The sequence below is a fragment of the Pongo abelii genome, chromosome 21, assembly GCF_028885655.2.
Source record: "Pongo abelii isolate AG06213 chromosome 21, NHGRI_mPonAbe1-v2.0_pri, whole genome shotgun sequence".
Taxonomy (NCBI): Eukaryota; Metazoa; Chordata; class Mammalia; order Primates; family Hominidae; genus Pongo; species Pongo abelii.
Genome location: NC_072006.2, coordinates 34,675,148 through 34,702,762, shown reverse-complemented (window position 1 = coordinate 34,702,762; position 27,615 = coordinate 34,675,148). Strand labels below are relative to the sequence as shown.

Genomic DNA, 27,615 nt, shown 5'->3' with positions numbered 1-27,615 from the left:
ATGTTATTTGTCTTCAGGATGGCTGCAGTGGCTTCTGAGCCTGCTTGCATCTGGTGTGGTCTCTTTCAATGTCACGCAGGCCAAAGCAGCCCTCCATCTCTCCATGATCTTGGCTTCCAAGGTACTCTGTCTCTCTCTCTCTGGGTCCCCATCCTGGCTTCCATCAGGCCCTGGAATGCACCCTGCTGGCTCTATCCTTTGGCCTTCAAAAGTGTAGTTTCCTCCTGGAAGGCACCTTCTGCCTTACCTCACACTTCCTTCCCTCCTACCTGCCTTGAGATACCAGCTTGCAGGGGCATCTTTGGGAAAGCCCACCCCTTGGACTTCTGGAGTTCTGATCTCTCTCTCTCTTTTTTTTTTTGGAGACGGAGTTTCACTCTTGTTACCCAAGCTGGAGTTCAATGGCATGGTCTTGGCTCACTACAACCTCCGCCTCCCAGGTTCAAGTGATTCTCCTGTCTCAGCCTCCCAAGTAGCTGGCATTACAGGCATGTACCACCATGCCTAGCTAATTTTGTATTTTTAGTAAAGACGGGGTTTCTCCATGTTGATCAGGCTGGTCTCGAACTCCCAACCTCAGGTGATCCACCCGTCTTGGCCTCCCAAAGTGCTGGGATTACAGGCGTGAGCCACTGTGCCCAGCCTTTTTTTTTTTTTTTTGAGATGGCATATCACTCTGTCACCCAGGCTGGAGTGCAGTGGCACCATTATGGCTCACTGCAGCATTGAACTCCTGGGCTCCAGCAATCCTCCCACCTCAGCCTCTTGAGTAGCTGGGATCACAGGCATGTGCCACCATGCCTAGCTAATTTTTGTATTTTTTTTTGTAGAGACAGGGTCTCATTATGTTGCCCAGGCTGGTCTCAAACTCCTGGGCTCAAGCAATCCTCCTGCCTCAACCTCCCAAAGTGCTGGGATTACACGTGTAAGCCACCACATCCAGCCCTGATCTCATTCTTCAGAGAATTTACCTAGCTGGTCACTTGGTGTCTGTAGGAGTATCACGTGTCTCAGGCCTGCCTCAAAACTGCATTTCAGTTGGGAGTGGGGCGGGGGCAGGCAGAGTGTAGTTTGGGGACATCAAGCGTCTGTGGTGGATCTCCTCCCAAAGTGAGACAGCTTTTTAATGATATTTATTGAGCACTTACTGTTTGCCAGTGCGGTGCCAAACACTTTGCACATACTAGCTCAGTGCATCCTTACAGCAATCCTAGGAGGGAGGTGCTTTTCTCATCCACATGTGCTGACAAGGCTGAGAAGAGCTGGGTCTTGCACGGTACCTTAAGGGCTAAAGACCTGCAAGGATGGTGCATGAAAGCAAAACCAGGGAGGTGCCTTTTCCAATTGCCAATGCACTCTCCACCCAGTCCTTCACAAACCACATCAGCATGGATAGCGCCACACTCCACATGCTTTTCTGCATCTCCTTTGTGTGTGTGCACACGTATAATTAATTCTGGGGCAACTTCCTACATCAGTACAGAGAAACTCCTTGATCATTATCCACTCCAACATCCTTCCTGGGAGGGACTGACTGGAAACCCAAATGCCCTTGTAAGGGCAAATACAAAAACTAAAATAATTCTCCCTGGTGCAGAAAAGAGAAAGAAACAGCCCGTTTCCTGATCTTAAACACTCTAGAGGAAACACTTTAGAAAACTTCTCAATTATTTCTCTGTTCCTTTAAGATGTGAGTCTTTTTAAAAGCCAGATGAGCCTCCTGCCAGTTTTACAAGCCAGGAATGTTTTCCCAAGGACGTAGGAGCCATCTCTTTGGAAGGTAAACATCAAGATAGCACCCTTCTCATCCAGTCTCCATGGGTGGATGGGAGCCTAACTTCAGTGCCTGGCTCCAAGTTGCAAAACAATCCATCACCTATCATAAAGATGTGAGTTTATATTTTCTCTAGATAAAGACAATTAGCTAACACAGATGGCCACTCCAATTACCACGTGACTTTGGGATGAAATAAGTTGCAAATCGTGTTGTGCAGTCATCTGACTTGAGGACAATTTTTTTTTTTTTTTTTTGAGACAGAGTCTCGCTCTGTTGTCCAGGCTGGAGTACAGTGGTGCGATCTCAGCTCACTGCAACCTCTGCCTCTCAGGTTCAAGCAATTCTCCCGCCTCAGCCTCCCAAGCTGGGATTACAAACATGCACCACCACACTCAGCTGATTTTTGTATTTTTTGTAGAGATAGGTTTTCGCCCTGTTGGCCAAGCTGGTCTCGAACTGCTGACTTTAAGTGATCTGCCCGCCTTGGCCTCCCAAAGTGTTGGGATTACAAGCATGAGCCACCATCCCGGCCCTAGTTATTATTTGAGGACATGTATGCAATAGGTTATACCTGCTTGGTTATATAGGAGGATGAAATATATTTCTCTTTGTAATCTCTTTTGCAGATTGCCTGTGATGCCCACTGCAGTCTGGTTTAACGCATATTTAATAATAAAACTGTTTTCTCTTCTACTTTTGTGGAAAGGTTTTCTGGATCAGATCTTTAATTTTGTCTCCAACACCTTCAAATGTCTTTCTACAGAGGGCTGGTTAAATAAATGTGGCATCTTCACACAAGAGAATACTACACAGCCATGACAAAAAAACAAGGAGCCTGTTTTCATTGTTGAATGAAAAGTGCAAGGTGCACAATAGTTTACTACTTTTTCTGTAAAAAAAGAGGTCTGAGAAGACTGTATTTGCCATTTGTATAATCTCTGGAAGGGTAAACAGGGACTGATAAAAGTGCTCGTGTGTGTGTGTGTGTGTGTGTGCGTGTTAAGAGAAACTGGGCAGATGAGGGAGAGGGAAGGGATGAAAACTTTTCTCTGTACACCTTATATTTTCTGATTTTTTCAAACACGTGACTGTATTACCTATTCACAATAAGTAAACAGGGAAGGGAAGAGTGGTGGTGGGAAGCAAACGAAACCTCTAAAAAGAAGTCCCAGGGGCCGGGCACAGTGGCTAACTCTTATGATCTTAGCACTTTGAGAGGCCAAGGTGGGCAGATTGCCTGAACTCAGGAGTTCGAGAACAGCCTGGGCAACATGATGAGACCTCGTCTCTACTGAAAATACAAAAAATATGCCAGGTGTGGTAGCGCGCGCCTGTAGTCCCAGCTACTCAGGAGACTGAGAGGCAGGAGAATCACTTAAACCTGGGAGGCAGAGCTTGCAGTGAGCCGGGATCACACCACTGCACTCCAGCCTGATCAACAGCAGGACTCTGCTTCCAAAAAAAAAAAAAATTAGCCAGGTGTGGTGGTGGGCACCTGTAATCCTAGCTACTCAGGAGGCTGAGGCAGGAGAATCACTTGAACCTGGGAGGCAGACGTTGCAGTGACCTGAGATTGTGCCATGGCACTCCAGCCTGGGTGACAGAGCAAGATTCCATCTCAAAAAAAAAAAAAAAAAAAGTCCCAGAACCAGACATCCTCTAAGCACTTGATTCTGTTCATTTCTGAGCTCAGCCTTGAGCTTAGAACCAAGTGAAAACTAATTACAAATTTTGGGAGTTCACATTAAATTTCTTCTTTTTAAAATTATTATTTTTGAGACAGAATCTTGCTCTGTCACCCAGGCTGGAGGGCAGTGGCACGATCTCGGCTCCGTGCAGCCTCCACCTCCGGGGTTCAAGCAATTCTCAGTCTCCTGAGTAGCTGGGACTACAAGCATGTGCCACCATGACAAGCAATTTTTTGTTTTTTAGTAGAGGTGGGTTTTTGCCACGTTGGCCAGGCTGATCTCAAACTCCTGGCCTCAAGTGATCTGCCCGCCTTGGCCTCCCAAAGTGCTGGGATTACAGGTGTGAGCCACTGTGCCATGCCTGAACTTCTCCTTTGAAGGAAGATCTGAGTGTAAAAGCAGGGAATGCCTTTATTTAAAAAAATGAAAAACAAAAACTAAAACAAAATAACAATCACCTCTGCCGCCTCCATTTGAGAGAATACTTCCAGGGGCTCTGCATGTCTGTTCCCCAACCTGGTCGGTGAGTTCACTTTCAGAGGCTCAGGGATGGGCCTTCCCTAGCTCCACCGGCAAATCATCTCTCCCTGCTTCCAGGAGGGTACTTACTCTCCAACAGTGGGCTTTATGGGCCAGGAAGGATGACAGGAAGGGGTGTGTAGGGTACTATGTCCCTCCACACTGAGAATCCGAAAGCCAAGCCCAAGATTCTACTGCTAGCTGCTTGTCTTGTAGAAGCCCCTCTGTGAGACTGAGGGGCAAAGGAGAGAGGGCAGGGGCCTGTCTCAGCCCTTCTGGCCACTTCTAGGTTGTGCAGACTGCCACTCTTGTTACTACGATGGACTGTCAGATCAGCAGGTGGCCCAGGAGGGCTTGCTTGATGCCGGCTGCTTTTTCCTTTTGTCTCCGTGCCATGCCTGTGAGGTAGTTGGCACTTACTGTAATCCCCATTGCATGCATGAAGAAACAGGCACAGAGAAGCCAAGTGACTTTCCCAAGGTCACACAGCCTGAAGGGACAGCTCGCCCTCCCAGCTGTTTTCCTTCTAACACCCTTGGGCCTGCCTCCAGCTAGATGCTGCAAATCAGTCCTCTCTTGAGAGTCAAAGCAAAGGAGATCTGAACTGGTAGTCACAGGTACTGTGACACAGAGTTGGGGATAGAGCTGCACCTTGCATTTCCAGGTCCCATCTTCCCCACAGTCCCTAGTGGGCACTTGCGTTCATGATTCAATTACTCAGGCTCTGTCTCTCTGTTCCTGCCACTTGCTCTGTGACCTTGCCTCTCTGGACCCCAGTTCCGTCCGTTAGCGATGGGGGCGGGGTTGGTGGCCTGCCTAGGCGGGACAGTGCAGATTGCAGAAGTCAGCTGACGAGAAGAGCCGCAGCACGTTGACCAGAGGGAACATGAGCAGCGCTCCGAGCAGCGAGCCCAGCTGCACCGCCGCCCCGCACCACAAGAGGGCGCTGCGGCTGAGGTCGCGCAGGATCACGCCCAGCATCACCTTGACGTAACTGAGGCAGCCGCTGAAAAGCACCCACGAGGCCACCTGCGGGGACGGGAGGGAAGAGATGCAGAGTGACGGGGCTTGCGGGGCGAGCGCCAGAGCAAAGAACTCTCACAGGGCTCAGGGAAACCCATGGAATACTCTCTAGGTGCAAGGAGAGCCTTCTGGGAGTGATCCTGCGGGGCTGACGGGTCCCATGAGTTGACCGCCCAGGGGCAAAGGAGAACCCAATGGCTTTTCTGGGTTAATGTACCCATGATCAAGTGAAGGGCCCTTGAGAGAAGGCCACTGCTGAGGTACACATGGTGGGAAGAGTCCTACTAGTCACCTCGATTCCCTAAGCCTCCACTCCCAAATGAGGAAGGGGCACTTCTCCCACGTGGGGCTTCCCGGGAGAGCCCCACAGACTCTGCTCCCTGGAAAGGGCTGCGCCCAGGCTCTCCCAGGCCTTGGCTAGGGGTGAGGGGTACGGAGTGGGAGCAGCCCCACCGGCCAGATACTCACGATGAGGACTTCCCCACCCCAGTGGCCCTGCAAGAGGGGGCAGGGGCTCATCACCGCCATGGCCATGTTGTAGCCCCCAAAGCAGGTCCCAAGCATGGAGAGGACCCCCAGGAACAGCAGAGACCTAGAGGAAAGTGGGGGAGGTGAGTGGAGGTGAGAAGCCTGACCTCTGTCCCCCCCGCCCCACTGGGCAGCATGTAGATGGCCAGTGTCTCCAGAGTTAGTTTAGACCCATGTAGAAAATTCCAGGTTGCCTGGCTCAAGTCGGTCAGGGAGGCTCCTGAGTGGGCAGGGCTGGCCTGAGTCATCCCCAACATTAACGGCAGGGCCTGGCACCCCAGCAAGAAAAACATAATGGACTCTGGCACCGGATGGTCCTGGTTCAAATCCCAATTCTACTGTTTAAGCTGAGACTGGTCTCTGAGCCTCCAAATCGGAGTTTTGCAAGGCTGCGTGACCTCCAGGAGCAGAGCATGCAGGGCCTGGCTCAGCTGTGGGCCCACCTGGTGTTTACCTGCTGCCATTTCCTCCTGCAACACACCCTCAGCCTCAGCCAGGAAGCTGGGCTGAAGTGAAGATGGCTGGATTGGGCATTGGCACAGTAGGATTTGCTGTGCCTCCTCTGGGGACCCCTCCCCATCTGGCCTCAGCTACCTGCCTCTGCAATGTGGAGTTTGCTGATCTCCAGGGGCCCTGGCAGCTGGCTTGTTGCTGCTAGGAGCATCTCTCTACAGGTGGCCTTCCATGCAAACCTACATCTGGGACCACTGTCCTTCCTCAGAGGTCCTTGTCCCTGGGGTCCCAATCTCCAGAACCCCAAGACTGGTCCACGCCCTGGGTAAGAACAAACAGAGGTCTGCCTATAACCTTAAAGACTCTTTCTGCTCCAAGATTCTTGGATTCCATGACTCAGATTCTATAATTCTAATATTTGGGGTTTCTTGGATTTGCAGGTCTGGGCCTTTGGTCCTGCTTCCCTCAAATCCTCCATCCTCTTTCCAGTTTCTAGGTCCCAAGGTAGAAAATCCAGCTTCCTTGCAAGCTTTCTGTCAAGCTCTTCTGTCCTCACTGTCCTCCTTCTGGGCTGGGAGAGTGGGTGTAAGCAGGCCAGTGAGGGCAGGCAGGCCAGTGTGGATACGAGGTTGTAGGACCTACCTCAAATGTCAAGATCCCGAGGTGGTATTTCTCCTACAGGGGTCTGAAGCCCCTGCCTCAGAACCATCTGGGTTCCTTACTAAAAATTGAAATCCCAGGTCCCAGTCTAGGCTGGTTCAATCTGCATTTTATCAACTTGCCCAGCCATTCTTCTAGAACTGTGGCTCTAAGGGAACCAGCAGGAGGTTAGAGGCAGGAAGGCAGGGCCGAAATCCTGGGAATTAGACCAGGTCAAGCTCTTTCTCCAAGCCTCAGGGTTTCCCCTTATAAATGGGAACCCCAGTGGCTGTCTGCTCCTCCTCATGGACCGATGACAATGATGGTCAACACTTACGCTGGACCTGCCACGTGCTAGGCACCGCTCCAAGAGCTTTATAGAATTAGCTCACATCATGCTTCCAGCAGTCCTAGGAGGTGGAACTGTTACTACTCCCATTTTCCGATAAATATCCCTGAGGCACAGAGAACTGAAGTGACTTGTCTTACACACAGCTGACAAGTGGCAGAGCTGGGATTTGGACCGGGGTGCTCCCAAAACATGTTCTTAACCACTACATGTATAGCCCAGTAGGTGCGTTTGGAATTCTGGGTTCTGAAATGAAGTGTTCCCCCACTAGGATTCCCTAGGACCAGATGAGGGCACACCTGTTAGGCAGGAACATGGAGACCAGTGAGGCAAGAGGGTTGGCTACAATGCTGAGGGTGGCGGCCAGGTGGTAGGCAACTGGCCCATAGGACAGGCAGGAGTAGGTCTGCACAGAGGGCAGCACGCCGTTGGTGAGCGCGTTGACGAAGGCTACCAGGGTATAGATGAAGGCCAGGTGGGCCGGGCAGCAGGGGGCTGCTTTCTCCTCTAGATGCCCCTGGTCCTGGCTGCTGTCCACTGTGCCTGCAGGGCCCAAGTCATTCTCTTCCCGTGGCCGGATGGAGTGGAGGGTGACCTGGTTGTTGAGGAGGTCTTCCACGGAAGCCTCCCAGCACCTGGGTTGACGCTGGAGGACAAAGAACGCCACGAGGCAGCAGGCCATCATGATGGATAGCAGGAGGAAGAAGACTAGGGGTGAGAAGTGGGCGGGGAGGTAGCGGCTCTCCAGGTGGGACAGGGGTGCTTCCATTCCGGGGAGGGCAGACACCAAAGCTCTGGGAACTCCCTGCAAAGGACAAGACAGGTCAGTCAGATCCCTGGTCAGGGGAGGGGATCAGACTGCAGAACAACAATCATGACAGTGATAATACAGAATACAGATCACCTGTTATTATTAGTGGATAATTAATAAATAAACATAACTAAAAATGTGGCAATAATGACTGCTGATACTGACTGCCCACTCAGCACAGGCACTGTGCATGGATAAGACCCTGCGCAGTGGGGACCATCATCCCCCATTTTAGAGGGAACTGAGGTATCAGAATGCTTTGTCCCTTACCTGAGGGTCACAGGGAGAATGTGGCAAAGCCAGACTCCACCTGGTGCTTTCTGAGTTGGAAGCTACACCTTTTATCACTCTGCTACCCCACAGCAGTGGCAACCACAAACATGTTCAGAGGAGGAGCTAGCTGGAGACTGAGCAGGGGAGCCGCCCACCTAAGGGGAGAGCCCCCACCTAAGGGCAGAGCCCCCACCTAAGAGGAGAGCCCCCCACCTAAGAGGAGAGCCCCCCACCTAAGGGGAGAGCCCCCACCTAAGGAAGAACACTGCTTTACCCACCGTCTAGGAAATAAGGGCCTTCAGGACATGTCATCCTAAAATATGACTGTAGGAGGCCAGAATATGCCACCCCAAAATTGAACCTATTGGCATATTGTTTATTTCTAACTAGTTATTTTGAAAAATTGCAAGTTAAGGAGTAGCTCTGAAAAGTTGCCATTTTGTAAGATAAATTTACTTCTAAAGGAAATTTTTATTAGTAAAGCTATCTTATCTGTACCAAGAAGAGGTATCTGTACCGAGAAGAGGTATCTGAACCAGGAAGAGAAAGGTGATGGCCTTTATCACCTGAGGAACTTTTATCTGCGTAACAGTGCAATGTTTATTCACCATAAGTTTCCTCTCTTCACCCTCCCATAATTTGTCTCCACCATCCTGCAGTAGCCCCAAGCCCCTATTCCCTTTTGTAGCTCAGGATGCTACATCCAGCTGAAATCATCTGGCCCTTTTTTGAGTCTCGTATTTTTTGGGGACTCCCATGCGTATGTATGTAAGTAATTAAAATGAGTTTCCTGCTGTTGATCTGCCTTATGTCAGTTTAACTCATAGGCTGACCAAAGAACCTAGAAGGATGGAGGTGAGCAGTTTTTCCCTCCCCTACATTTGTGATCAAGCCAAGTGCTGAGATGGCTCCGGGTGATGCTGGGTACCTGTGCGATGTCAGTCTCCCCCGTGGGTACAGGGCTTGGTAAGCTGTCTGATATCTCAGTGACATTGACGCAGGTAGTGAGACCCGAGCCCTGGGCAAGGGCCACCAGGGCAGGCAAGAGGCCACTGAGTCCTTCACCCACAAAGAAGGTGGTGAGGTAGTAGGTGGGCAGCCGGCTCATGAACGGCAGGAAGGTCACCGAAGAGGTGCAGTCCACCAGGGCCAGGAAGAAGGTGAGGACCAAGAAGGCGATGCTGTGGTGGCCATCCAGCACCCAGGAGGTCATATTCCAGAGGAAGGCAAAGATGATGCAGGTGACGGTTCCCACGCCCAGCAGGGTGAAGATGATGGGCACTTCGGAAAGGCAGCTGGGCCGGAAGCGATGGAGCAGGGTGACCAGGAGGGGCCCTATGTTGGCCAGCTGGATGACCACTGTGAGGTAGGAGGGCAGGTACCAGCCCTCGGGCAGCTCCATCACCAGCAGGGGCAGCTCTACCCAGAGCCCATTGATGGTCACCCAGGAGCCCATCCCGAAGATGCAGACCAGCAGGTGCATCAGGAAGGCCATGGCGGTATCTGCCCTGGTCCAGAGGCTTCCCCAGATCAGCCTGCAGTGGGGCTGGCAGAGAAGGACACCAGGTGAGTAATTTCAACTTCACCAACTAGCAAGATGCTGGGACCTGGGGCCCAGGGTTTTCTCTTATTACTCCCCTTCCTGTGAACCAGCTGGCTTTTTTTTTCTTTTTCTTTGAGACATAGTTTCGCTCTTTTAGCCCAGGCTGGAGTGCAATGGGATGATCTTGGCTCAGTGACCCTCCGCTTCCTGGGCTGAAGTGATTCTCCTGCCTCAGTTTCCCGAATAGCTGGGATTACAGGTGCATGCCACCATGCCAGCTAATTTTGTATTTTTAGTGGAAACAGGGTTTCCCCATGTTGGTCAGGCTGGTCTCGAACTCCTGGCCTCAGGTGATCCGCCTGCCTCGGCCTCCCAAAGTGCTGGGATTACAGGTGTGAGCCACCATGCCTGGCCCAAGCTGGCTTTTTATTAGCAGAAAACAAGGGAAGCCTTTCCTAACCATGATTCATGAAAGAAAAGTTCAATACAACACACAAAAGCAAACAAAGCAGCTTCTGCAAAAGATACCAACAGCAAGGTCAAAAGTTAAGTGAAAACATGGGGAAAATACTTGCCACATAAATCGCAGACAAAGGGCTCATCTTCCTTGTCAGGCCTCTGAGCCCAAGCCTGCACGTATACATCCAGATGGCCTGAAGTAACTGAAGAATCACAAAAGAAGTGAAAATGGCCGGTTCCTGCCTTAACTGATGATATTACCTTGTGAAATTCCTTTTCCTGGCTCAGAAGCTCCCCCACTGAGCACCTTGTGACCCCTACCCCTGCCCGCCAGAGAACAACCCTCTTTGACTATAATTTTCCACTACCTACCCAAATCCTATAAAACCGCCCCACCCCTATCTCCCTTCACTGACTCTCTTTTCGGACTCAGCCCGCCTGCACCCAGGTGAAATAAACAGCCTTGTTGCTCACACAAAGCCTTTTTGGTGGTCTCTTCACATGGACGTGTGTGACATTCCTAATATATAAAGAGTTTTTAAAAATCAAGAACAAAGAGACCCCATATACAAGAGGGCCAAGGATATGAACAATTCAGAGAAAAAGGTACAAATAAGCTTTAAACACATGAAAATATTATCACCTTCATTCACAATAGGAAAACTACTCCAGGTGCCATTTCTCACCATGAGATTGTCCCAAAGCCTGACAAAATGACTGACATACAAGGTTATTATAGATTGTGATCTTGTTGGTAATAGCAAGTTATGGGAAATTTTCTCCTGGGTGGCTAGCAACAGAGGGGGCTAATTAAAGGGACCTGCTGGAATACCACATACCTGTTTAAAGGAATAAGAAATAAGGAAAGCAGATCTTGGTGACTGATAAGGAAAGGTCTCCAGGCTATAATGATAATCTTGAAACAAAATCAAGGCAGGTAAATGGAACCAGGAAAAGGTGTACTGCCTTTTGGTCATAGGAGAGGAGGAAAAACATGTTTTCTTTGCTTGTACTTGCACAAAGCAACCCTTGAAGGACACACAGGGACTGCAGGGATGTTGGTGATGCCTCTGTATATTTTTTTTTTTTTTTTTTTGAGACAGAGTCTTACTCTGTCACCAGGCTGGAGTGAAGTGGCACAATCTCAGCTCACTGCAACCTCTACCTCCTGGTTCAAGTGATTCTCCTGCCTCGTCCTCCCAAGTAGCTGGGACTACAGATGCCCACCACTACGCCCAGCTAATTTTTTGTATTTTTAGTAGAGACGGGGTTTCTCCGTGTTAGCCAGGATGGTCTCAATCTCCTGATCTTGTGATCCACCCTCCTCAGCCTCCCAAAGTGCTGGGATTACAGGCGTGAGCCACCGCGCCCGGCCCTGCCTCTGTATATCTTTTAATAAGAGTTTTGATTTGTGAACCATGTAAACATATTACCTGATGCAAATATATGGTTACCTGAAATAAGATTTCAATCTGGCTTTTTTTCCTCCTGAAATTATATCACTGTCTAGGTGGCCTTTGGAGACCACTTCCTCTAGCCCTCCAGAGCCATTCTGCCATCTGTTTACCCCTTTGCCAGCTACCAGTGGCAGCCCACCTGTGCTGTTACTAACAACTTTCTTCTAGCTATCCTTAGTCTGAGCAGTAATATGGGAGATGCCAGGAGTGAGGCTCTGGAGCCCACTGTTTGAGTTTGACCCTGGCTGTGCTGCTTACAATCTGGGTGACCCTGGGCAAGTGGCTTTGCCTCTCTCTGCCTCATCTCCTCATCTGTAAGTAGGGGATAGTGATAGTATGAACTCAGTGGTTTGTAATGAGATATAAGGATGCTGGTGAGTTTATGCTGTTTCCAACAGTCCCAGCATAGGGTAAGCACCACTAAGGGTTACTGATCATTATCATGAAATGGCAGGTTTGGTGACATCGTTATTTTTGTCTAATTCACATGAGAATTAATACATGACTATGAAAATTTAAAAAGGGAAAAGATTCCCCTACTAGGTATCAACTGAACTCACCAGTGGTATATGCACCTTTTTGTAGAGACACGTCAACTGGGCCAATCTTCACGTATTGTAGATGGGAGATGAGGTCCGAAGGGGCAGAGGGGCTCTCCTGGGATCTGGACTGGGTCCCCTGCAGCAAGCAGCCTGTCCAGGATTCGTCAGTTCACACCGCAGTCTTTAACTCCATACTCCTTCCTTCTAGTACAAAGCAGGAGTGTCAGTTGTGGCCACGCCTCACCCAGGAAACTCCTGAATCCTGGCAGCTCCTCCCCACGGTTCGCACACACAGAATTCCCTCACAGGGCTGGGACTTCCTTCCTCATACCTTCACTGAGCGAACCCGGTGCTCAGTTGCCTTTCTGGGCACCTCCTTTTCCTCTCTGGGAGGAGCCACTCCTGGGGTGCAATGCAGTCAGATCCCCTAGCAGTCCCTCTCTGCCCCCTCCCTTCTGGGGGCCTCAGACTCTGTTCCCTCCCTTAGGAAGTTGACTTGACTAATAGCACAGGTGAGGCCCACTCAAGGTGTGCCAAGAGGACCCAAGGAGGGAGGGGAAGCTCCCAGACCGCAGTGGCACACCTTTGCCTGTGCTGTCCTCCCAGCCTGGAGCACCAGCCCCCTCTGCTGTCCACATCCAAGCTTTCTACAAGATCCCGTCCTCCAGGAGACCTCTGGCTGCCTCGCCTTCTCAGGTGTCCTCACCAGGGCCCGTGACCCCTTCATTTCAGGTTGTTCTTGTGTGGGTGCATGCAGGCACATACGTTGAGACTGAAGCTTTTTGAGGGCAGGGGCTGCTTGGGAATCTGACATTTTGAAGGGGGAAGGGCCTTTCTCAATGACTTAGCTTAGGATTTGTAAATTGTTAACTCACTGGCCACTGCCAGACAGCAGATATATTACTTTGGTTTGCCCAGTGTGTTTAACAATTTGTTACTGTAATCAGCAATGGAGGGGATGGCAAGCAACCTTCAGCATTTCTGGCTTCTCAGGAATATTTTGGAAGAAGTGGCCACCCACTTTGGCTTCTTTCTTTGTTCTAGACTTGGGCCATCTTGGAGCTCTCCCCTGCGGTAACATCTGGAACCAGTTGCCTGGGTTCAAATCCCAGCTTCAACTCTTACAAGCTGAGCAAGTGACTTAACCGCCTGTGCTTCAGAGTCTTCTCTTGCAAAACAGGTAGGCTGTCAGCACCAACATCAGAATTGTTGCTAGGAACATGCAGAGTGCTAAAACTGTGCCTGCCACATAGTAAGGGCTCAATGAACCATCATTATAAGATTACTATTTCAGCAAATGTATCAGTTGCATTCAAAAACATGTAGTTATCGGCCAGGCGTGGCGGCTCACGTCTGTAATCCCAGCACTTTGGGAGGCTGAGGCGGGCGGATCCCTTGCGGTCATGAGTTCGAGACCAGCCTGGCCAATATGGCAAAACCCCGTCTCTACTAAAAATACAAAAATTAGCCAAGTGTGGTGGCGCACACCTGTAATCCCAGCTACTCAGGAGGCTGAGGCCAGAGAATGGCTCCAACCTGGGAGGTGGAGGTTGCAGTGAGCCGAGATCGTGCCGCTGCATTCCAGCCTGGGCAACAGAGCGAGACTCCATCTTAAAAAAGAAAAAATAAAAAAAGAGACCCAGTTTTTGTTAGGCAAATGGCCACTCAACTAAAGGACTACATTTCCCAGCCTTCCTTGTAGCTGCACATGGCCATGTCATCAAGCACAGGCCAATGAATTCAAATGTGACTTTGAGTAGTCTCCTTAGCCCGTTTCCTGTTTAGAAAAAAAAGTGCAGCTCGTTGCCAGCGCTCATTTAATTTTATGTAAACATGCTATTTGAGGCTGAAGCAAATCTGACTGATTCTGACTGCTGTTTTTTTTTTTTTTTTTTTTTTGAGACAGAGTCTTACTGCGTAGCCCAGGCTGGACTACAGTGGCTTAATCTCGGCTCACAGCAGTCTCTGCCTCCCGAGTTCAAGCAGTTCTCATGCCTCAGTCTCCTTAGTAGCTGGGATTACAGGCGTGCACCACTGTGTCCGGCTAATTTTTTGTATTTCTTAGTAGAGACGGGGTTTCTCCATGTTGCCAGGCTGGTCTCGAACTCCTTGGCTCAAGTGATCCCCACGCCTCAGCCTCCCAGAGTGCTGGGATTGCAGGCGTGAGCCACCATGCCCAACCCTAAATCTGACTGATTTTCAATGTGAAAATAACATGTAAAAACTGTTTTTGGAGTTATTTCTAACCAGAACTAACATCAGACTCATCTATTTCAGAAAAACTGGATTCATCAAACGAATCTTTGGCCAACAACTGTTGAAGAACAATGTTAACGTCACACGTAGGAATGCTAGGATTTGCTATTTTCAGCGATTGAGAATTACTTTGTTTTGTAAATGGAAATACCACGACTAAAACCAGAATGCTACAAATAGAGTGATGTCTTTTGTTTCCAAAGTCAATATACTAGAGCAAGGCAAAAATAATAATAAAAGCGAGGTATTTTGTGGCAAAGTTATCTTGGGGTAAAGGCTGCAGTCACAAGCAGGTATTCCTTCTGGCAAACAGGGTAAGAGTTAACAATAAGGGAGTGTGCCCTTCTGCTCTTCCTCCATTTGGCTGTCTGGAATCAGAAGTGATGGCCAGAACTCCAGTAATGATTTTATGCTATGAGGCATGCGGTGGGGGTTAGACGCATACTAGGCTCCTTTGAGATTTTGTGGCAGAGAGCACACATACCAGCCCTGTTTTGCCTGTGTTGAACTGTTTTGTTTGTTTGTTTAATGTTATTAAATTGTAAACAAACTTCTATGTTGTTTAAGTCACTCTTATTTTATATACAACAAAAATACTCAGAGGCTGGGCACAGTGGCTCACTCGTATAATTCCAGCACTTTGGGAGGCTGATGCTGGCAGATCACTTGAAGTCAGGAGTTCAAGACCAGCCTCCAACTGGTCAACATGGTAAAACCCTGTCTCTACCAAAAATACAAAAAATTAGCCAGGTATGGTGGCGGGCGCCTGTAATTCCAGCTACTTGGGAGGCTGAAGCAGGAGAATTGCTTGAACTCAGGATGTGGAGGTTGCAGTGAGCCAAGAGCACACCAATGCACTCTAGCCTGGGCGACAAAGCAAGACTCTTGTCTCAAAAAACAAAAAGAAACAAACAGACAAAAACTACTCCATACTAAGTGCACAGAGATACACGTTCCAGGATATGTATTGACAGATTATAGTAACCAAAAACTAATGAATGCATTTATCTCCTTTACCACCTACTTTCTGACTCTGAAACTTAGGTCCTGTCCCAACCAGGATTTGATCAAAGATCAAAATTTAACAAAAGTGGTTGTTTAGACACTTGGGGGCAAATGTCTTGCAGAGAGATAAAAAAAAAAAAAAAAAAAAAAAGGAGAAGAGAGAAAGAGGGAGGAACAGAGGAACAAAGAGCCCTCCATATAGAATTTGGTACCAAAAGTATAAATTGAGACCAAGAGTCATTTCATATATCAAAACTCTAATTCATAAAAGAGTCAAAACTGTAGTGACTATCTGTATTCTGAATATTTCCTGAAATAGCCTCAGACATTCCAGGAGAAATGGACAGAAGCACAGTCCAGCAGTACAGGCCTGACTCACCCTTTCAGGTCAAGACAGCAGACGAAGGTGCAAAATAAACAAGGATATAGCAAAAGCAATAAATGATATACCTAGTAAAGAGGGCTAAGTCAGTAGTTAAGGGGGGTAGGAGAATTTGCAGATGATGGTGACCTTTGCCATACGAAAAGCTATTAAACTAATGAGAGTGTCCAGTTAAACATTTACAAACATTAGTAGCTTTCCCACAGAGGGCTGGATGGGGAGATGAGGGCAGACAGGGCAGAAGGAGTCTGACTTTCTTGTATGTTCAACAACTCCTAAGCACTGAACGTCTAAATCCCTGCTCCCCACAAAGACGAATTCTCTGATTCTGACCCAGGTGCTGCCACGGCTGTGTCACTTGAGGGATGGGATTTGGCTCTGGGGGTCTGTTTCCTTGTCTGGAAACCAGGCACGGTGGGGGTGTGTCCCCATGTGACCCATCTGTCCTATGGCCCTGGCCCGCTCCCAAATTATCTCTTTCCTCAAAAGTGAGGTGTGCTTTTGGACCTCGGGGACACAGTGAGGAACAGTCATCAATGACAACGAAGGGGATGTCTTAGGCAGAGGGAACTACTTGTGCAAAAAGGCCCCAGAGAAAAGGAGAGACTCAGAATGGCTGGTGTTCAGAATGTGTTGGGATACTTTTAAAAGATGCATATCTGTATTTTCTGTTTGTTGTTGTTGTTTGTTTGTTTGTTTTACAGTGACCTTGCAGTTCTTATTTATTCATTTTAACCAATATTTCTTGGGCACCAACTGTGTGCTCAACCACAATCCCTGCTCTCAGGAAGGTGGAGGAAGCAGTCACGAAGCAGAATAAAAAACAGAAACATAGAGCAAGTCAGATGGTGGCAAGGACTCCGGAGGAAAGCAAAGCTCCTGAATGGGGAATATGCAGCTGTCAAGGAGAGGACATGAAGGGAGTGTGGGAGTGAGCTGTCTGCGGAAAGCACGGTCCAGGGGAGAAAGCAGCAAGTGAAAAGGCCCTGGGGTGCGGCCACACCTGCTCTGTCCCAGAAGTGGATTTTGCTGTTCAAAGGACAGCTAGGAGGCCAGTGTGGCTGCAGCAGCGGGAGCGAGGTGGGAGGGGAGGAGACAGGGCAGGTCCCCTGTGGCCCTGTGGTGACAGCTTGGGTGTTTTCTCTAGAGCAAAAAGCTCCGTGAGTGGGCAGAGGAGACCAGCTCTAATCTAGTTTTTAACAGGATCGTGCTGGCTGTTGTGAGGAGAAACATGAGGCGCCAGGGAGGAAGCAGGAGTAAACCTTTGGAGGGTTAGGAAGCTGTAGCAAAAGGGCTAACAATCACCATGACAACAGCGACAACCATAGCTGCCACTCATCAGCTACTTATTGTGCCAGACCCTGTGCTAAGCTCTTTGAACACATTACCTGTCAAATCTTGTTCCGCAATCCTGAGGCTGGCATTATGATTATCTCCATCTTACAGATGAGGAAACTGAGGTTTAGAAGGGAAATAAATTTGCCTAGGGTCATACAGCTGGGAGCTGAGATTTACATCCAGGCATGCTTGACTGTGGACCCAGCCCTGAGAAAGCCTCAGGGTGAAGGGGTTCTGAAGGGGCGCCAAGCTGAGCAGGATCTCTTTCCGCTCACAGATGGCCTCCCGAGACTTGGGCCAGAGAAAGAGAGAAACGGGGTACAGGTTCAGGAGAAGCTTAGAGAGGCTCTGAGACATATCTGCTTCCCAAAGATCCAGGACCCCTTCTGTGATCACCAGAGACCAGAAACCTAAGGCTTCACATGAGACAGTTAAAATGCCCCATAATGGGTGGGCGACAGATAGAGAAGCTAGAAGGATCAGTTTCAGACAAAGGTTTCTCTTTTGCATTCTTGCATCAAAAGCTGTGAGCCCCCAGCCCAAGAGAGTGAAGAGAGTTGGGAGTGGGGTTCTGACCAGGGCCAGTGCACCTTCATTGTGTGGGCTGGGCCACCTCCTCCAGGGAGCTCAGGCAGCTTCCACCCCACCCACTGGCCCCCGCCCCCCTCCGCATTCTCCTGTCCTCTGCTTTCCTCCATCAAAGTATTACCGACACCAGCTCAGTTACAGGAGTTTATCTATGTCTATCTGTTGAGCGCTGGTCTCCCATGGGAGTGTAATCTCCATGTGAGCGGGGGCTTGTCCTCTACCCCAGTGCCCAGGTGACCATCTGGCTTGCCACGGGCTGGGCCACCTGAGCTCCGGGCACCATGGCTGAGTTCTCGCTCTGCAGGGATAATCTGCCAGCTGGTAGGCACCTAGCCCTGTGGGCCAGACTGGAGGAAACCCGCCTCAGCTATGAGGGTTGTGTTGGCCAGGGTGACCCCTGGGGCAGTGCCAGGTGGCAGCCTGACATTGGATACATCTCACTCCTGGGCAAGGGTCTGAGGCAATGCTTTCCTGGGTTCCAGGCTCCTGGAGAACTTAGTGAGGCCTGTAGGCATCTACCTAAGGCCTGACCTCACCCTCATGAGAGTGGGTAGGAATGGATTGACTTTGAGCCCATGAAGAAGGGAGGCTGAGAGGTCAAAACCACAAAACCCACAGGGAGGGATGGGGAGATGAAGGGGAGTGAGAGAGAAGAGATTGAGACAAAGAGACAGAAAGAACCAAAAGCTAGAAGCAGAAATGGGGAGAAAGGACAACAGAGGCACAGAGACAAGGAAAAACGGGAAGCTGCGGCTGAGAGGGAGGCAAGGAGGTGCCAGGAGGCAGGAGGCCGCTGGGGCGCTGGGAGCCTGGGCCCAGCTCAGCCACCCTCACTGTTCACAGCCACATGTAGCAGAAGGCCATCTCTACCTCTTGTTGCTGGGACCTCAGAGTTTCCCTGGAACTCATCCCAACTCAACGTCCCTATTGCACAGGTGGAGAAACCAAGGCCCAGGGAGGAGATAGTGCTTCCCTGAACCCTGCCCCACCCCTGATCTCAGGCTGTGGCAGACATCCAGGCCTGTGCTCACCGGCTGTGCAACCTCAGGTCAGCTGCTCACCCTCTCTAGGCTTTGGTTTCGCCATCTGTGAAAGGGTCTGGGAATGTCCAGCCTTTCTGGGCTCAGCCGACCAGGAAAAAGGGAATGAGATAACAGGCGCTCAGGCTGGCCAGCAGAAGCGGACTGTGAGTTCTCTTCCCCCTTCTCCTCCCTCCCAAGGCCAGGAAGGGCTTCAGGCCTCCCATGGGGCTGACCTTGGTGGAGCAGCCTCCCCCAGGCCAGTTCCCCTCCCCTCCACGTCCATCCCAACTCCCAGCCTCCTTCCCAGGCTCCTGCAGCTTTAGCCTGGTCAAGTTGTTCAGAGATAGCATGGAGATGGCCCTGGGTAAAATCAGTGGGGGCCCAGTCTTTTTTTTTTTTTTTAGACTGGATCTCTCTCTGTCACCCAGGCTGAAGTGCTGTGGCATAATCTGAGCTCACTGCAGCCTCAACCTTTCTGGCTCATGCGTTTCTCCCACCTCAGCCTCTGAATAGCTGGGACTATTAACCCATGCCACCACGTCCGACCTGGGTAATTTTTGTATTTTTTGTACAGATGGAGTTTTGCCATGTTTCCCAGGCTGGTCTTGAACTCCCTGAGCTCAAGCGATTCACCTGCCTCAGCCTCCGGAAGTGCTGGGATTACAGGCGTGAGCCATGACACCCAGCATGGGCCCAGCCTTTTGGTCTGGAGGCACCAGGGGTCTGGAATTCACCTGGATGGCTCAGCCTGTCCCGACTCCAACATGCCAGCTGAGGAGGAAACCTTTCTTCCCTCCTATCTCTTTGGACTCTCCCGACATGGCAGCCTGAAACTAGGGGAAAGGCCACGGGACACCTGCTGGCTCCAGATAAGTGCCCCTGCCACATCCCGGTCAGTGTCCCATGCTCCTGGCTAGCAGCCGGCCTTGATAGCTGCAGCTGCACCCTCACAGGCCTCAGCCGCCCCGCTCTGCCCACTTACCTGCTGGGCCAGTTCCCCAGCGGCTCTGCATGGGAGGGGCCAGAGGCAGCTCGTTTTGTATAAAGCCGTCCCCGCCCAGAGCTTGGGGAAAGGCAGGCAGAGGGTGGGTGTGGCTCCCAGCAAGACCAAGAGCCTACTATGTGTCTGTAATCTGCCCTACAGCCCAGCTAGGAGGAGGATCCTGATGGTAGAACTTTACAATAAAGGGCTCGCTTTATTGAGGCTCTCTGCCATCCAGATTTCATGAGGGTTGATCCCCAGTTGACAAAAGCTATGTGCAAACAGTTGGTTCTGGCACCACCCTGAGATCTCCATAATTCCTTTCACACAGGAAGAGAGTGCCCCGGAGCAAAAACAGTTCAAATACTGGTGCTTCAGTAAGTCATGTGGAAAGCGGGGATAATAATAGTGCCCTCTTCATGGGACAGAAATCCTAACTGCCAGTGTGTACTGAGCTGACCCAGTGTCAGGCATGTTCTTGGGGCTTGATATGAATTAATGCATTTAACCTTCATGGCCTTTTGGAGAGATGTTATTACTATCCTGATTTTCCAGATGAAGAAACAGGCCCAGAGAAGTCGAGAGCCTTGTGTAGGTCACACACCTTGTATATGGCAGAACTGGTTTCCGATGCTCTCTGAGCTACCCTGACAAATACTGTAACCACCTGAGGGGTTCTTTCTGCCCACTGCATAAAGAAAGACCATGATGCTGGCCATGCCACAGGGGAAATGAGTTTGTACTCAAATCATCTTCAAAGCTTGTAGGTGAGGAGTTTTTCAAAGGCAGTATAGGGGAAGAGTTGGGAGTGGCCAGGTAACAGGTGCTTGCTGCTGATTGGTTGGGGTGGAGATGAAATCATAGGGGGTCGAAGCTGTCCTCCTACAGGCTGAATCGCTTCTGGGTGGGGCCACAGGAGCAGGGTTGGCGGTCCTGGTGGAGCCATCAGGTTTAGGTGGAGCCATGGGGTGTCAAATCTGCAAAAAACCTGGAAAGATGGCCGGGCGTGGTGGCTCATGCCTGTAATCCCAGCACTTTGGGAGGCCGAGGCGGGTGGATTACCTGAGGTCAGGAATTCAAGACCAGCCTGGCCAACATGGCGAAACCCTGTCTCTACTAAAAATACAAAAATTAGCCGGGCATGATGGCGGACACCTGTAATCCCAGCTACTGGAGAGACTGAGGCAGGAGAATTGCTTGAGCCCGCGAGGCGGAGGTTGCAGTGAGCCGAGATCGTGCCGTTGCACTCCAGCCTGGACAATAGAGCAAGACTCTGTCTCAATAAAACAAAAACAAACAAACAAAAACCAAAAAACACCAACTGGAAAGATATCTCAAAAGGCCAACCTACAATAGTGGTGTTATTTGCATGAGTAATTGGGGAAGTTGCATATCTTATAACCTCCAGAATAATGGCTAGCAATCATTTATGTCTACACCTTAGGAGGACCCAGGCTCCTCTTCTACCACCAGCCTGACGGCCTCTCATTAACTTTACAAAAGTGGTTGCTCACAGTGCTACGGCCTGTAAGTGCAGGGCCAGGATGTGAATGCAGACTCAAATTGGTGCCTCCATGGATGTAAAACATATTGCACAGATTCTGACACCTAGTAAATGCTCAGTGCATATTGACTTCTACAAATAATTCTGGCCTGCCTGTTGTGTTATTTTCCAAGACATTCATTTACTTAACAAGCAATCAATCATTCTCCAGGCTAATGCTTGGGGCGAGAGGTGAGCAGGCACTAGGGAAGGGGCCAGACCCCTCGCTTAGCAGGCAGGTGTTCAGGAAGTGTCGCCACTGTTGGGGCTTAGGACATACACACCCCCAAAATATGACTGTGGGAAACCAGAATGTGCCACCTCCAAATACACCTCTTTGACATACTTTGAGCTGGTTATTCAGAGAAACTGCAGACATAGGAGTAGCTCTGGAAAGCTATTCTTTGGTAAAAGAAATTTACATCTATCAAGGAAATCTACATTAGTAAAGGTGCCTGTATCAGGAAAAGGGCTGCTCCAGAAGAATTACCCTAGATACTTTTTTTTTTTTTTTTTTGAACATAGAGTTTCACTTTTTTCGCCCAGGCTGGAGTGCAATGTTGCAATCTCAGCTCACTGCAGCCTCCACCTCCTGGGTTCAAGCGATTCTCCTGCCACAGCCTCCCACGTAGCTGGGATTATAGGCGCACGCCACCACGCCCAGCTAATTTTGTATTTGTAGTAGACACAAGGTTTCACCATGTTGGCCAGGCTGGTCCCAAACTCCTGACCTCAGGTGATCTGCTTGCCTCTGCCTCCCAAAGTGCTGGGATTACAGGCTTGAGCCACCGCACCCGGCCACCCGAGAGACTTTTATCTGCATGACAAGACAACCATTATTTACCATACAATAATTCTTCCCCTCACCCTCCCATAACTGTGTCTCCACAAACCCCCAGGAGGCTTAAGACCGTATTCCTTAAACTTCAATCATTTGACCCTTCTTTGAGCCACTGCACCTGGCCGCAATTTCATACTTATCTCTGCCAAATACTATAAGGTGTCAAAATTTGGCATAGAGGGTACAAAACTATAACTCAATCCAAACAGAATAATCTTTGCTTGTATAATTTTTTAATAATGAAACATCAATATTGGTTTAATAAAGGTAGCTATATCTTGAATTATTTAGTTAAAAACCCTAACTTCTAATCCTGTGGCCTTAGGAAATCTAGTCTACAGACATGAAGGAAGTTTCTTTAGGGAAAGGACTTACCATCTTTGATATTAAAGAAAAGAGAATTTATATAAAAAATAATCTTATATGGTAAATTCTTGTTCTAAAGTAAATGAACTGGTTGTTTAAAAAGAGGGATGTTTACAACAAGTCAGAAAGTTGAGGCATGTCAGAGATTGTGTAAATTGTAAAAATTTTATAAAAGGGAATTTATCCAAGAAATGTTGTACAGTTTAAAAGTGATTAGGGGGCCGGGCATGGTGGCTCACGCCTGTAACGCCAGCACTTTGGGAGGCCAAGGCGGGTGGATCACCTGAGGTCAGGAGTTGGAGACCAGCCTGGCCAACATGGTGAAACCCTGTCTCTACTAAAAATACAAAAAATTAGCTGGGCATGGTGGTGGGTGCCTGTAATCCCAGCTACTTGGGAGGCTGAGGCAGAATAGCTTGAACCCAGAGGCAGAGGTTGCAGTAAGCGGAGATTGCACCATTGCACTCCAGGCTGGGCGACAAGAGCGACATTCCATCTAAAGAAAACAAAAACAAAAACGACTAGGCCTCCTGAATGCTTTATAAAATGCCACCATAACTCTTAGCTGTACAGCTTGCCTGCTTTGTAGCTAGGTAAGACCTAGCACACACGGAGTTAAATGCCGGAATAGGTCAGACCTTATCTGCACTTCTGTCTAGGTCCTAGGCTCTACATCTAGTACAAAATTACAATCTCAAACTTACTAACAAAAGTAAAAGTTGCTAAAAGTTAACAGTGTAACATGTATTGTTCCATAGAAAGAATCTAAGATAAGACTGTAAAGCCGAGCCCAGCCATGGAATTGTACCATTAAATACCTATGAGTTTCTTCTTGAGGTTACAAGATAACTTGGGGTTCCTGGCCTCTCAGAAAGGGCATTCTTTACTTACCACAGATCAGAAGTCCTATACAGGGACTGTGTACACAAAATATAAGGCCAGTTTCCAAGGGCTTTCTTGGCTTCGTAAGTCAAGTTTGATTCCTTAAAGGAAAGCATACCATTCCAGTCAAGGCCTTGGTAAAAATAGCCAGCTTTTACAATTGTGCCCTGTTACAAAAGAAAATAGATTCTTATTACACTTGTGCAAATAACTACATTGCCATAACTTAAGAATACCCAAAGCGGCCGCCGTAGGCGAGGGTGGCAAGATGGCTGCCTCTGCCTTTGCTGGTGCAGTAAGAGCAGCTTCAGGAATCCTACGGCCCCGGAATATTTTGGCATCTTCAACCTACCGCAGCTGTGTCAAGAATGCCTCTCTTATTTCTGCATTGTCCACTGGACGTTTTAGTCATATTCAGACACCAGTTGTTTCCTCCACTCCCAGACTTACCACATCTGAGAGAAACCTGACATGTGGGCATACCTCAGCGATCCTTAATAGAGTGGCCCCCATGCTTCCAAGTGTCCTGAAGCTGCCAGTCATATCCCTAACATACTTCAGTACAAGAAAAGGCAAGAGAAAGACCGTGAAAGCTGTCATCTATAGGTTTCTTCGACTTCATTGTGGCCTTTGGGTGAGGAGAAAGGCTGGCTATAAGAAAAAATTATGGAAAAAGACACCTGCAAGGAAAAAGCGATTGAGGGAATTTGTATTCTGCAGTAAAGCCCAGAGTAAACTCTTAGATAAAATGACGAAGTCCTTCTGGAAGAGGTGAAACTGGTATGTCGATGATCCTTATCAGAATTCTCATAATCGAACAAACCTGAAAGTATAGATCAGAAGTTTCACTTGTTTCTCAGTTATTGGATATGTATCTTTGTGCACATGATATCTTTGCAAAAAATGGATAAGTACAAAACTTGATGTAAATTGTGCCAATGAATATGTAAACATACAGTGACAACATTAAACTATAAAAGTTTTAAAACTTAAAAAAAAAATACAGATAGTTTCCAAATTCTGGAGAAAATCAGGGAGAGAGAAACAAGTATGCTACAAATTTTGTTCATGGGAGTATACTAAATTGTTAAAAGCTGTTAATAGCTCAGAAGAGAAGTTTCGAGGCCGGGTGCAGTGGCTCACGCCTGTAATCCCAGCACTTTGAGAGGCTGAGGCGGGCAGATCACCTGAGGTCGGGAGTTGGAGACCAGCCTGACCAACACGGAGAAACCCCATCTCTACTAAAAATGCAGAATTGACCGGATATGGTGGTGGCATATGCCTGTAATCCCAGCTACTCGGGAGGCTGAGGCAGGAGAATCGCTTGAACCCAGGAGGAGGAGGTTGTGGTGAGCCGAGACTGCACCATTGCACTCCGGCCTGGACAAGAGCGAAACTCCGTCTAAAAATAAAATAAAATAAAGAAAAGTTTCTTTGACTTTGAAAAGCAAAACAAACAAAGTATTAGCAATATTTTAAGCAAAATATCAAAAAGATCACTCCAGTCTCCTATTAGTTCAGTTCATGCAGTTAATTCCTGTCCTGCTTGATATTAATGAACATTTTAGCTCTCTAAGAGTCCTAACCATTTTTCCTGTATTCTGATGTCACAATCTCCAAATTTATCAGAAACCTGCATTCAAGAGCACTTGTTAGAGCTTTATAGCTGATTATAAAACCCTTCTAAAGAGGACCAAAACAAGACAACAATTGTTTATGGATGACCAAAAGTTTTAAGGTAGCCATAGTTAAAGACACAATTGACAAGGAAATCTGTTACCTCTGTGGCACACAATAATTAGCAATTATAATTTTACTACTGATAATGCACACTAAGACATATCAGAATTATAGGAGTCTCCCATAACTTTGGAACACATACCAATAACATATTTATACAAATATAGTCTAAAGAAAGCCAAATATCATTTTATATTTGACAATGCTTCCTGTATGACTTTAGACTAAATAAGCCAAATTTTACCTTTATATTAGTGTATGATTAATGTTAAACTCAATTTTAATGTTTTGATCATAAGGTCAGATTTTTATGGACCCTTTTTTTTTTTTTTTTGAGACGGAGTCTCACTCCGTCGTCCAGGCTGGAGTGCAGTGGAGCAATCTCAGCTCACTGCAACCTCTGCCTCCTGAGTTCAAGCTACTCTCCTGCCTCAGCCTCCTGAGTAGCTGGGACTACAGGTGCGTGCCAACGTGCCTGGCTAATTTTTTGTATTTTTAGCAGAGACAGGGTTTCACTGTGTTAGCCAGGATGGTCTGGATCTCCTAACCTCGTGATCCACCTGTCTTGGCCTCCCAAAGTGCTGGGATTGCAGGCGTGAGCCACTGTGGCTGGCCTATAGACCCTTTTTAACCCTTTATAATTTTTGTTAAAGAGCAGGTTAGTGCTTTAAGAAAAACCCATTGTGTTTTTATTGTAATACTCAATTTACAGAAAAACTGGATGATATACGTTTAACTTTAGCCAATATGTTTACACACAGAATTTCTTTACAATTAACCTTCCAAAAGTTGCTTAAACCTTCATTTTTATTTTATTCAACTTAAAACAATTCTTTAACCTTTTAATCTAGGTAAAAATCCACATTCTCATGCCTCCTTATAATCTTTTTACCAAAAGTATATGTAAACTGTTTTTTCAATAGTCTTAAATACATGTTACACTGTTAACTTTTTTTTTTTAAGGCCTATGTAACAAATAATTATTTTTGGCTGGGTGTGGTGGCTCACGCCTGTAGTCCCAGCACTTTGGGAGGCCGAGGCAGGTAGATCACCTGAGGTCAGGAGTTTGAGACAAGCCTGGCCAACATGGCAAAATCCTGTCTCTACAAAAATACAAAAATTAGCCAGGTGTGGTGGTGGGTGCTTGCAGTCCCACCTACTCGGGAGGCTGAGGCAAGAGAATCACTTGAACCCAGGAGGCAGAGGTTGCAGTGAGCTGAGATTGCGCCACTGCATTACAACCTGGGTGACAAGAGCGAGACTCCGTCTTTGTGGGGGTGGGAAGGGAAACTGGAGAGAGAAAATTATGTTTCAGAAACTATAGCACACCTGTTATTAAATTCCAGTGTTGCCTAATGTTTTTAAATTTTTATTATTTTAAATTAAATTCTGATTTTTCTGACTACGAGTTTCCAAAATAAGCTTTGATTTCTTAAAGCCCTATGAACCGAAAACTAGACGTTTCAGCAGGCACTGCCTCTAAACACCCCCCCCAGCCATCACAGGAGGAAACCTCTTCACTGCTGGCGCTGACAACTAATAACTGAGGGTGCCTGGAATCCTTTGCCCCCACATCTAGTGAGTCCATGGAACCCAGGGTAATTGAGACGGCATCTCTTACAAGAATCAACTTCTGGGTCAGGTGCAGTGGCTCACGCCTGTAATCCCAACAGTTTGGGAGGCCAAGGCGAGCGGATCACTTGAGGTCAGGAGTTTGAGACCAGCCTGGCCAACACGGTGAAACCCCATCTCTACCAAAAATATAAAAAAGTTAGCCGGGCATGGTGGTGCATGCCTGTAATCCCAGTTACTCGGGAGGCTGAGGCAGGATAATGACTCGAACCCAGGAGATGGAGATTGTGGTGAGCCGAGATCGCGCTATTGCACTCCAGCCTGGTGACAGAGTGAGACTCCATCTTAAAAAACAAAACAAAACAAAAAAACAAGAATCAACTTCTGGATACATCACACTTGAGTCAAAGCCTGGAAAGCTGAGGAAGCAACCCCTGATAGCCAAAGGAACATCCTAAATATCAATGTAAGGAAATAGGAAATTTTAAGCTCATAAAAAGTAAGTAACTGAGTGAGAACTACTTATCTTACTCAGTCTCACCCCTACCTCATCAAATACTTCTAGATATTCCTACCTCTCCTTTTAAGACAAATATTAAAACTTTTTAATGGAAATTATTTACTATGCCACCGTTGTGGGAATTGCTTTACTCACTCTACTATTTGTGGTGGGACTATGTACTACAGCACCCTCAGGATGGAATATTGGACAGAGAGTCTCAATTATTGTACTATTTTGCTTAATTATTATCCTCATAGCAGGAATAACAGTTACTAACAGAAAATAACACATGGGCCTTTCCAAACATGTGCCTCTGCCTGTCATTGGGTGAGGAATGTTGTTTCTGTATCAACCAATTAGGCCTAGTAAGAGGTGCTGCTGAAAAACTTAAGGAAAGGGTTATACCAAAGCAACCAAATAGATTCTTGGTTTGGGAACAAAATCATAGCATGGGTCATCCCATTCCTGGGACCTCTCCTAATAATATGCCTAGGACTAATGTTCTTACCCTGCCTAATTAACATTTTTCAAAGAT

At 48.0% G+C, this 27,615-nt stretch overlaps 2 protein-coding genes and 1 long non-coding RNA gene across 4 annotated transcripts; 2 read left to right on the top strand and 1 right to left on the bottom strand.

Moving 5' to 3' along the window:
- Positions 1-2,571: 2,571 nt before the first annotated feature.
- Positions 2,572-19,665, bottom strand: SLC52A3 (solute carrier family 52 member 3). 2 transcript variants are annotated; one of them, XM_024238871.2, is made up of 6 exons: positions 19,635-19,665; positions 12,080-12,265; positions 8,989-9,606; positions 7,276-7,781; positions 5,476-5,599; positions 2,572-5,013 (listed from the first exon to the last, which is right to left on the bottom strand). In XM_024238871.2, exons 3-6 carry the CDS (start codon positions 9,553-9,555, stop codon positions 4,801-4,803), a joined length of 1,410 nt encoding a protein of 469 aa, XP_024094639.2. In that variant the 5' UTR covers positions 9,556-9,606; positions 12,080-12,265; positions 19,635-19,665; the 3' UTR covers positions 2,572-4,800. The 2 variants fall into 2 exon arrangements, with proteins under 2 accessions (XP_024094639.2, XP_054397704.1); XM_054541729.1 differs by having other exon boundaries at positions 12,080-12,262.
- On the top strand, positions 12,442-14,816 carry LOC129052110 (uncharacterized). Its single transcript, XR_008516897.1, has 3 exons — positions 12,442-12,793; positions 13,106-13,241; positions 14,339-14,816. It is a non-coding gene; the product is annotated as an uncharacterized LOC129052110 (long non-coding RNA).
- Positions 19,666-23,534: 3,869 nt separating the features above from the next.
- Positions 23,535-24,042, top strand: LOC100436882 (large ribosomal subunit protein bL35m-like). Its single transcript, XM_054541728.2, has one exon. The coding sequence runs from the start codon at positions 23,535-23,537 to the stop codon at positions 24,039-24,041; it is 507 nt and encodes a 168-aa protein (XP_054397703.1). The 3' UTR covers position 24,042.
- The last annotated feature ends 3,573 nt before the right edge of the window (positions 24,043-27,615 follow it).